At 38.9% G+C, this 10,422-nt stretch overlaps 1 protein-coding gene across 1 annotated transcript; it reads left to right on the top strand.

The window, feature by feature from the left end:
- Positions 1-3,864: 3,864 nt before the first annotated feature.
- gadd45gip1 (growth arrest and DNA-damage-inducible, gamma interacting protein 1) lies at positions 3,865-10,394 on the top strand. Its single transcript, XM_031750379.2, has 2 exons — positions 3,865-4,320; positions 9,881-10,394. The coding sequence occupies exons 1-2, from the start codon at positions 3,920-3,922 to the stop codon at positions 10,170-10,172; spliced, it is 693 nt and encodes a 230-aa protein (XP_031606239.1). The 5' UTR covers positions 3,865-3,919; the 3' UTR covers positions 10,173-10,394.
- Positions 10,395-10,422: the final 28 nt, after the last annotated feature.

Below are 10,422 nucleotides of genomic sequence, written 5' to 3'. Positions count from 1 at the left end.
AGCGTGTTTTATATAAGTTCTCCAAACATGTATTAGCACACAGCCATCCCTCCTACTCACATACTCACTCAGAAATAGAACTGTCATCTCGCCACCATCCCCTTATCGTCTAACTGCTAACAAGCCTATTTGCCTGTGACTGACGTTGATGTGATCCCTAAAGCCTCGAGCTTGGCACCAGATTGCTTCTAAGCCAAATTAAGCCTCTGTCATGCCCACCCCCACCTTCAGTCTAGTGCTACCCCTGCCATGGGAACCCTAAATCTTTAATGACGACGGAGAGCTCTGCGCGCTCCCACGATACAAAAGCGATGACATCTGTCTCTGTAAGTGCCGCACTCCACAGCAACCCCATTTGTTCTATCTTCGCTTCTTGAAAAGAAATCAAATATAAAAGTTGCGGGAGGGCGGAGGCTGCTAAAAGAGGAAAGAGGAGGTGGAGTTAAGGAGGCTAAAACAAAGATCCTTTCTTTAGGCGGTTTATTCCCCTGCCCCAGTGGTCCCAACATGTTCAAAGAAGGTGTTAAAAGAGTTTCAGCTTCCCTTCTTGCACTGAGAGCTCTGGCAGCAGCCCACCTGCTTACAACTGTTTCCAAGTCAACGGAGACCACACACCTCTAAATATAAATCTGTAAGAGTCAATGTAACTTCAAAAGGCTTTGAACTCTTTGACCTTTGGTCACCCACTACCACTGAATCTAAGTGAAGTTATTTATTATGAAATATAAGAAGCAAATCATGCCAAACAGAAGGAGACAGAGCATCATTCTACAGACATAAAGTATTAGGATTAAAGAAAAAAGAACACATAAAGGATATTAGTACGCTTTGGGCCAGCACATGCTGTCAACACAGCGTGGCACGGATTCTCTAAACTCTGGATGGGACGAACACTATATTTTGAAATTACCTTCACTCTTTTGTTCAGGAAGGTTGAAAACTGGTGACGGCAAAGGTCGCGGAATACTTGACTTTTAGATCCTTTTCATGCTCATCAAACCAATCTGTGACTCCTTGTGCTCTATGGATGGGGTCATTGTCATCCTGAGAGAGACTGGAAAGAACAGTGTCATTATATGATATAAAGATGATCAGAATTTGGTATTTGGAAAAGCAGAGAAGAGTCAGTGCAACTAGACGTGGGCGGATTGATCCAAATATCGATAGTATTGATACCAACGCTAGTGTTGGTACGGGATTGATACTAGCACGATTGGATCCATACTTTGCTTTTATCCTCCAAGTTCAGTATTAATTATTTCTTTGGAAAAACTAAACCTCAAACATGCACTATGAAAAATGTCCGAACCTTTTTGTGTGCTTTAGTTTATAGACAGAAAAATTTACATTCAAGGTCTCCAAAAACCCAGCTTTTAAACACACGAAAAGCTGAAAGGTGTGTTTTTGTTGTGTTAACTAATTATTGTGGAAAATAACAATCACAGTGATATAGTGGTGATTAAAATATGTTCAGAATTTGCATATTCAGAATTCATCAAGTCATGGCACACTACTCTCCCCCACATTAGCTGCCTGAATAACTTAAAATCATTGGTACTGATATTGGCAATACCGGCCATGTATTTACTTGGTATTGGATCCATACCAAAACTTGTAGTGTGGCACAGCACTAATTGCAGTCTTGGACTTGCAGTAACCCTTATATGGACAAACTGACCCAAAATACACCCACAGCAGAAGAGCTCACTGACATTTCACTATAAGAGTTAAAAGCTTCTGTTTTTACCTTTGATTTGTCACCTATTTGATCACACTGAGTCAAATGTATTACCATCTTGCACTTATAACATGCTGGATCTGAGGGATTCTATAACTAAGGGTGGATTTCATATTAAGCAAAACACGAAAGAATCGATGCTCCTTTCTACTAAATTATCAAACTGTTTCCTCATCACACCACAGCAGTGTGCAAAATCCATGAATTGCCAAGCTTAAGCTCTAACAATTTTCAAAATGTTTCAATGAAAATAAACATTCAATTAATTATTTTGACATGTCATAGAAGATATACATGAAATACCACACACACACACACACACGCGCACACACACACACGCGCACACACACACACACACACACACACACACACACACACACACACACACACACACACACACACACACACACACACACACAATGTGTGATTAATTTACACAATGTGTGTGTGTGTCAGTCTGTCTAACTGATTTGAAAATGTGAATAATCATAATGGATTTTCTTTTTTCCCCACATAAATCCACCCCACTGAATTTAGAGCTATTCAGCCTCCTTATGTAAGACTCCCCTCTCTAGAATTAGGGGGAGAAAAAGCATTGGGAGAAAAAGGCCAGCTTTTATTGAACTTAAAGACATTTTATTTTCTCTTCATGCTTCCATAAATATGAATTCATACTCTCAGAATCACCAGCACCAGATGCTCATCTCCCTAAAACATCAAACATCTGTTTAATAACAGTGTATGTAACACTGCAGCTGTAACACCACGAGTGTAAAGATTTAAAGGAGTGCTTTGCAGTTTTCCAGCTTTAATTGCTGAGGATCGAATTACACAAATGTCAGCAGGAACCCTTTCAAACCACTGAACCACATCAAAATGATCCCTGCTTCCTGAAATCACTGTTTTTTTTTTACACAAGTGTCACTGAAGATGTTACAGATGATGCTGAAAAGCAAATACTTCTTTAATAAGATTAATTATGTATTCAGTATAATTTATAACAGAATAGTGTTTAGATCAGTTACATTAATCCTCTCTTAATACTATCACAAAATCGCATGGTTTAATGTAATTACTATGTAAATACTATGTAAATGCACTTTTTCATGTTTACCATATAATTTCTGTATAATAGTAATTATAAGTGTCATTATCATCATAATCATAATTATTGGGGCAAACTATTGTTGAACTGTGGGGGTTTTGTCAGTGGGTAACACAGCTGACAGAGACTTCTCAGAGACATACAGCGTGAATAATTTATAATTATTTATTTAGTCAAATAGTTTTCAACACACGTTTCTCAAATTTTAATGATTATTTGGAAGACATAAATGAATATAATATACATGCATGTATCGTGGTGTTTATTTAAATAGAGCAGCACAAAAGAAAAAACAAAATTATTGTATAGCAAAATAAAAGAGAGAGCTTTTTTTTTAAACATTACATTACAATGTTAAACGTTTTTCTCTACATGTATTATTGTAGGGTGTATCTTACAATATAAAGCGCCTTGAGGCGACTGTTGTTGTGATTTGGCGCTATATAAGTAAAACTGAATTGAATTAAACTGATCATTACCTGAAGTGAACATTTTTTTTAAAATTCATAAATTCGACCTCTGTATATGAAATGTACCACTAATTAGAAAACTAACCATCTATTACACATTGCACATCATCTACAAGCAACAACAATTTACCACTGACTAGCCTAATTCATCTTTTTATGAGCTGCGAGCATGTGAAATAGATAACAGTGACGACTGCCCATTACAATTCTCAACGCACCGGACCACATTTTAATTAGCAACTATAAAGTCATCAGTTTTAAGCTGGAATTTCGCTTTAAAACATTCAATTATAATGACTTGTCAATAAAGGATCTTTCTTGCCAATTAATGCTTCTAACACTTTCACGTTTACTTACGTCATGAATTGTCCTGGAGTATATGCGTTTAAACTATATTTGTGTCATAAAAATATCTTGAAAATATATTTGGTGCTGCTATCTTTTCCTTTGTGTAATGAAATGTTATAAAAATAAACTGCATTAAAAATAAATTACTGTCACATTAAGAATGTAAAAACCACATGGAACGGTCATCTGTGGCATTGAACAGGCACTGCGGTAGGCACCTATGATTTCACTCCGGGTCCTTTTTGTGTTAGAAGAAATATGGCGGCGTCCATGCTCTGCAGGAGGACGGCTGCCTTATGTAGGACTTTAAAGGACTTCTCATCTTGTAAAGTTGTGCTTTATGTGAACTCTCCGTGTGGATTTTTATTACAAACAGCGTCATATAATCCCAAACCTCTAAAGCTGAACCTCCAGAACCCGTACATCCCGGACAAGGACAGCGAGAAGACGCCGGAATGGCAGAAGACAGCCCGCTACGATAAGAAGCTGTTCGGTCGGTATGGCTCGGCGTCGGGCATCGATCCTGCATCTCTGTGGCCCACACATGAGGAGCTGGAGAAAATTATTGCGGAGGAAAACCAGTGGCATCCCCCGCTAGAGGTGATGCTGAAGAACATAGAAGCCAGGGAGAAGGAGGGGAGCGAAAAACGGCTGGCGAGGTAAGGCTACATAGCTAACGTAAGTGTGCCCATTATCGGACAACGTCCTCACCAGTGTTTGTCATTCTGTCAAACACGTTTACAGAGTAACTAGCAACACGTTTTCATAGTGCTCTCTTTTAAGCTTTTAAAAGAGAGCACTTTGTGACCTGTGGTCACGAGCATTGGGTACTGACCGAAACAATGAGATTGAGGATACAAGCAGTGGAAATGAGCTTTCTCTGAAGGGAAGGCTGACCTCTCCCTTAGAGATGGGGTGAGGGGTCTGGTCATTTAGGGGAGACCCAGAGTAGAGTCGCTGCTCCACATCGAAAGAAGCCAGCTGAGGTCATTCTGGCTTGTGACAAGGATGGCTCCTGGATGCGCTAGAGGAGAGGGAGGTCTGAGCTTCTCTGCTTAGGCTGCTGAACCCATGACCTGGACCCAACTAAGCAGGGGTGCACATAAGTGGTCCACAGGTGCGCATTCGCTGTCAAAATAAAAGACGCGCACCAGATAAGAAGTTGCAACGCGCGTTTGCGTACATATAAAAGGCACTGTTTTTGTCCGCTGGAGTGGGATTTTCATTGCATATTCTGCACTACATCTCTGTGCGTTCATCGTTTGTTTGAAGCCACCTCACCTCCTGCAAGCACTTTTCCGAGAATACGCGCTTCTTTTGCGGTTCGGACTCCTTCTGACATTTCTTTGGAGGTGGAGGAACACCAAAGTAATTGCTTAAAGGAGCTTGCTTCTTCGACATCTTTAAGAGTTCTAAACAAATGTCTGTCCTCCTCCAGAAAATCTTATGTACGCAAACGCGCGTTGCAACTTCTTATCTGGTGCGCGTCTTTTATTTTGACAGCGAATGCGCACCTGCGGACCACTTATGTGCACCCCTGTAAATAGTAGAAGTAGAAGAAGATGGATGGATAATTGTGAAGAATCAGAGGCGTGATTGGTTTTCTTTGCTCTTATGTTTCCCATCATACTGTTGGTGCTGCTAGTGTGAAATCATTATATTTCTGTGGGCAAGTTTAAAAAATATTTTTTTATTTTTTTTTATTTGGAGCTGTAGTAACGGCAGCTTTTTCCTCCATATTGTATGAATGCAGCACATATCAACAGAGAATGGGAATAAAGGGCTCCATGCCGGGGTCAGCTCGTCAGCAAATGTTTGAAGAAGAAGAAACTGAAATACCATCTGGCCCACTGGTCTTATTAGAGTGCAACTTTTTTTAAAAACCTTGGCCACAGTACTTGGATCACATCCAGTTTTTTTTCTTTGTTGGATCACATAGCAGAGACCCTGTTTGTAAACTAGTTATTTTAATATGAAAATGTGCTTAATGACTTAATGTTTTCATTTTACAACATATTCCATGCCTTTTGTCATGTTCTTGTCTTGCACATTGAGCTTTTAGCTTAGTCACAGATTGGGAAAGGCTTTTAACTTTTTAGTTCTCTGCATGGATGATGGTGTACTTTGGTTAATCAGAGATCAAGATGTCTTTCATGAGACTCAAGGAAGCTTTAAACAACCATCCTTGTTAAAACAGACAGGTATGTTATAATTAATATATAGTAAATATCTAAAGTATTTTTGATGAGGGTCACTAACTTGAACACATTAAGAAACTTCCCCAGAGTTGATACCATAGACTGTAAACTAAAGATGCATGTAGCTTCCAAGTTTGAGAGTGAAGTAAACTTTTTTTTTTCACGGGTGACTCCTCTGTTTGGAAAAGATGTACATAGGTATAGAAGCCTATGGGAAACATGTTGTTCATTTAGCAAATTGCGGCCCCATCAGCGGGTATACGTCGTGATTGTGTTGTCACACTGCGAACCTGCACAGTCCCACAGTTTAACACACAGATCAACGCCTCACTCATCAGATGTGGTTTCAAAACAAAAATAGCAAAACGGCACAAACACTCAGCTCAAGGCTTCAAAATGACCTCACTAACCAGTGTGAAACATCACCATCCATCTTTTAGGTACAGTCTAGTCAGTATAGTCCTAGATGTTCCAGGAAATGCTCAAAAGCCTCATTCTTTGAATTTCCTTTGTGGTACCAGCTGCGAACTGACCTCAACTAAGCATAGCAGCACCTTAAAAGTGAACACACAGGCATTCTGATGTCATCATGAGGATAAACCATAGACAGTATAAAAGATGGGCGTAGCTTGAAGAGAGTAAAGCCAAAGTGTAATAACCTTGAACGTGTATTCTTTTGAATGGCCACCAGATGGTGATACGTATGACTTTAAATTGACTTCTGGTCCTGTACAAGTCAATGGATGAATGGCTTTCTGTCTTGACTTCTCGAAACACTTTACTGATGGGTTTCTGGGCTTATGTGATCAGTTTGTAGTGTACCACGGCTGAATCAACAATTACATTAATCTCTATGGACAAACCTTTTTATATTTGTCCATAGAATATTTTTAAACTAATTTAGATTTGTGTGATGGATAAAAGTCCACAGTTGGTTTTCTAAAGTGTAGCTGTGGTTTGTTTGTTTTCTTTCTTAAAGTTGCACTTTAATAAGACCAGTGGGCCAGATGGTGTTTCAGTTTTTCTTCTTCAAACATTTGCTGACGAGCTGACCCCCGGCACAAAGCCCTTTATTCCCATTCTCTGTTCCATTCATGCAATATGGAGGAAAAAGCTGCCATTATATTAACACAAATACAGCTTTACACTTCTCACTTTAAGAAAAGTGAAACAGTTTGATACAAAACTCTTTCTTCATTGAGAGGCTTTCTTTGTGTTAGCTGGCTTGACAAAAACTCCTGGATGGAGTTGGAGATGATCAGTGTGACACATCATCTGGCTCTTCTTCCAGACAAATTGAATCAGTTTAGTGCCTCTTATTTCAGTTAGAGACACACTGAGAGGAATTAGTGAACATGAAACAGTCCCATAGCCTAATAAAGGACATGTGGAAGTTTAGTCTCCAGATCAGTTTAATTGGCATTTTTGGTGATGGATAGCAAATGTAACTGATCAGGTTTCTAATCTGTGTCCGAGTAGCTGTAGTTCCAGCTGTGCAAAATACTGCTGGAACTACAGAGGGATCAAACATAAAAACAAATTCCAGTGTCAATAACACAGTTTGCACTGCTTTAATTTGCAGCTGGGCTTCATTCAGCAGTGTTTGGAGGGTACAGCTCGACAGTTTGCATGTGCAAAGCGTATTCCTTCAGCAGAGGATCTATATCGCACACAAAACAGACTGTACACTTAAAAAATGGTGAAAACATGGTGCTTCCAGCTGATTTTAAACAAACACTCCAAACATAAACTGTTCTGGACGAAGTTATGTTTTCAGCACAAGTTACCTTGGTGATTTAGCCAGGTAAAAAGAAAGCTACTTAAGCTGGACTGAACACTAGTTTAAAGCTTAGGCATAGTTTTATTAGCTTATTGCTTTGGCGTATGTCCCACAGGTCTGTTGTTTGCCATTGCTGCTTCCCTTGAAATTAGTATGTCAGACAAAGTTGATCCGAGGCTGATGTTCGTGTTGTTTATTTCTGGGTTTTTGAAAAAGTTTTAGTTTGATGGGCTAACCTTAAGATTAATCACTGTATTTGGTGTATATCCAGATACCATGGAAGGCATTACCTTGGCCTCCAGTAACAGTGTGAGGAATCTTGGAGTCATTTTGACCAGGATATGTCCTTCAGCATGCACATTAAACAAATGTGTAGGACTGCTTTCTTTCATCTGTGCAATATCTCTAAAATTAGAAACCTCCTGTCTGAGAGTGATGCTGAAAAACTAGTTTAGGCATTTGTTACTTCTAGGTTGGACAAATTAATTTATTATTATCAGGTTGTTCTAAAAAGTTCCCTTAAAAGCCTTCAGTTAATCTAAAACACTGCAGGGAGCGTACTGACAACACCGGCCTTCTGCTCGACCATTTCTGATTTGCATAAAAATGTTATGGCTAAATTTGAACATGTATATTGACTTTCAGTTGTTTGTTTTTTTTCCCCAGTCCTTGAAATTTTAGGATATGTTTGGTATGTATTAAATTGAATTAGGACCTCTAATTTAGGGTAGATACATCAAAAAATGTCTGAGTGTTGGCTAGTTAAAATATGAAAAAAGAAAATTAAACTGAAAGAATGAAATCAGAGTTTCCCGATGGTACTGTAATTATAACTGAGAACGTAATTTGTTAAATATATGTATATTTTTCATTTTTGAGACCTACTGCCCTGCAGGAGTCTAATTCAGGTGGCAGTGTAAAAACTTTCATACATAAAAATAAATGTAGCCAAAGAAGAGTCATGCAGACAGGATCATTTCACAGGAGTAGTCTTGCGAGGTCAAGCTGTGGTGTCTAAATGGCGGAATTGGTAGTCTGACACAAGATGCTACCCTAATGTCACGACTGCTGCAGGCAAGCAGGGATCAGACAGTCGGTGTGTTGACTGTCTAAATGAGTGTTGCAAGAATTGTAATACATAAATAAAAATGCTACATTGTTGCATTTTAATATCTCTTTGTACATTCCAAACTAAACCTGAATTATTAGTCAGCTCCAGGGCACTAGGTCTTGAGGTGGAGTAGGACTTGAAAATGAAAAATCTGAAGAAATTTCTTAATTTAGTTAAAATCAAAGTTCCATCTGGAAACTCAAAAATTTTGTTCTGTGTGGATAATACTACCTACTGATATTTTTGTGGCATGACTAATATCCGCTCTGTCCAGCATGAAAATAGAATTTTCTTCATTTTTTGGACTAAGAATTTCACGTTAAACTATTCTGCATGCTTTATGTTACACTATTGTGTATTACAACTACATATGATTCAGAAATAGTCTTTTGCAATATGGCATATTTTTATTAGTGTGTGCTCAAATTTAGACTTTGCAGGAATGCTTGATTCTTTTTTAATTAAATTAAATAAAATTAAAATTCAGGCATTCAAGACACCAGATGGATTAAAGACCCTGATTTAGGGCAATGAAAAGTTCAGGTTTTTATCTTTTAACAGTGTTTAGGATATTTGTGTTCAAACATTGACTCAGATGTGGGGAAAAATGGTCTGAAGGGTTAGCAAAGAGACCTGTTTTTTAAAAAGATGTAGATCTTGAAAAGTATTCAATACAGGAAACTAAATTTCACAGCAGTCATACTACGTGTTCAAAGTTTGGACCATTAATTATTTATTTTAGGCAAATCGCACAGTTGATCGGAAAATCTTTAAAAACATTTGTGAACTTGAGATGGATAATTGCAACTTTTCCCTTTGTGTGTTTCTGTTGGAGGCTTCTTCCTGTTAAAAGGGAGTTTTTCCTTCCCACCATTGCAAAGTGCTTGCTCACAGGAAGTTGCTTGATTGTTAGGTACTGTTTACCTTACAGTATAAAGCAACTTGAGGAGACTGTTGTTGTGTTTTGAAATTGGAAGTTATGTTAAGTTGTTCTGACATGAGTGCTTGTACCAAATTTATTGTAAAACCACGATATTCACGCCAGGACATTTCCCTCAAAATCAATGTTAATTACCAGCCAGTATGATGGACAGCACTAACATCTGCTATCTTTTCTATTTTCACCGCAGAGAGAAGCTCATTGCCGCAAACATGGCCAAAATGCCCAAGATGATAGCAGACTGGCGCAGAGAAAAGCGTGAAACCAAACAGAAGCTAAAGGAGGAGAAGGCTCGCCGTACAAGGTTGCTGGCTGAGGCCAGAGAGCGTTTTGGCTATGCAGTGGACCCCCGCAGCCCCAAGTTCTTGGAAATGGTTGCTGAAATAGAAAAGGAAGAGAAGAAGAAGAAGAAACTAATGAAACGCAGACTGAGAGAGGAACAGGCAACAGGCTCCGATGCACCTCCTGCTGCCTCCTCATAGTCTTGGACCGAGTCGTTAAAGACGTAAATAACTGTTGGGCCTGGGTCAGATTGTGTTTGATATGTTTGAAGGTGTGCTGTGTGGTACAGTTCAATGGAACCGTTAAAATGGCTAAAAATAAGTTTTGTCCTTCTGTGAACATGTGACGATTCCAACTTTCAACTTTGTTTTTCAGGACTGCTCCAAATAAACCATCTCAGAAATAAATACAACCTCTGCACAGATGGTGTGGGTGTGTTTAAAACATGAC

The sequence above is a fragment of the Oreochromis aureus genome, linkage group 4, assembly GCF_013358895.1.
Source record: "Oreochromis aureus strain Israel breed Guangdong linkage group 4, ZZ_aureus, whole genome shotgun sequence".
In the NCBI taxonomy this organism is placed as follows: Eukaryota; Metazoa; Chordata; class Actinopteri; order Cichliformes; family Cichlidae; genus Oreochromis; species Oreochromis aureus.
Note: the sequence above shows the minus strand (reverse complement) of the source record. Positions and strands in the feature narration are given on the sequence as shown.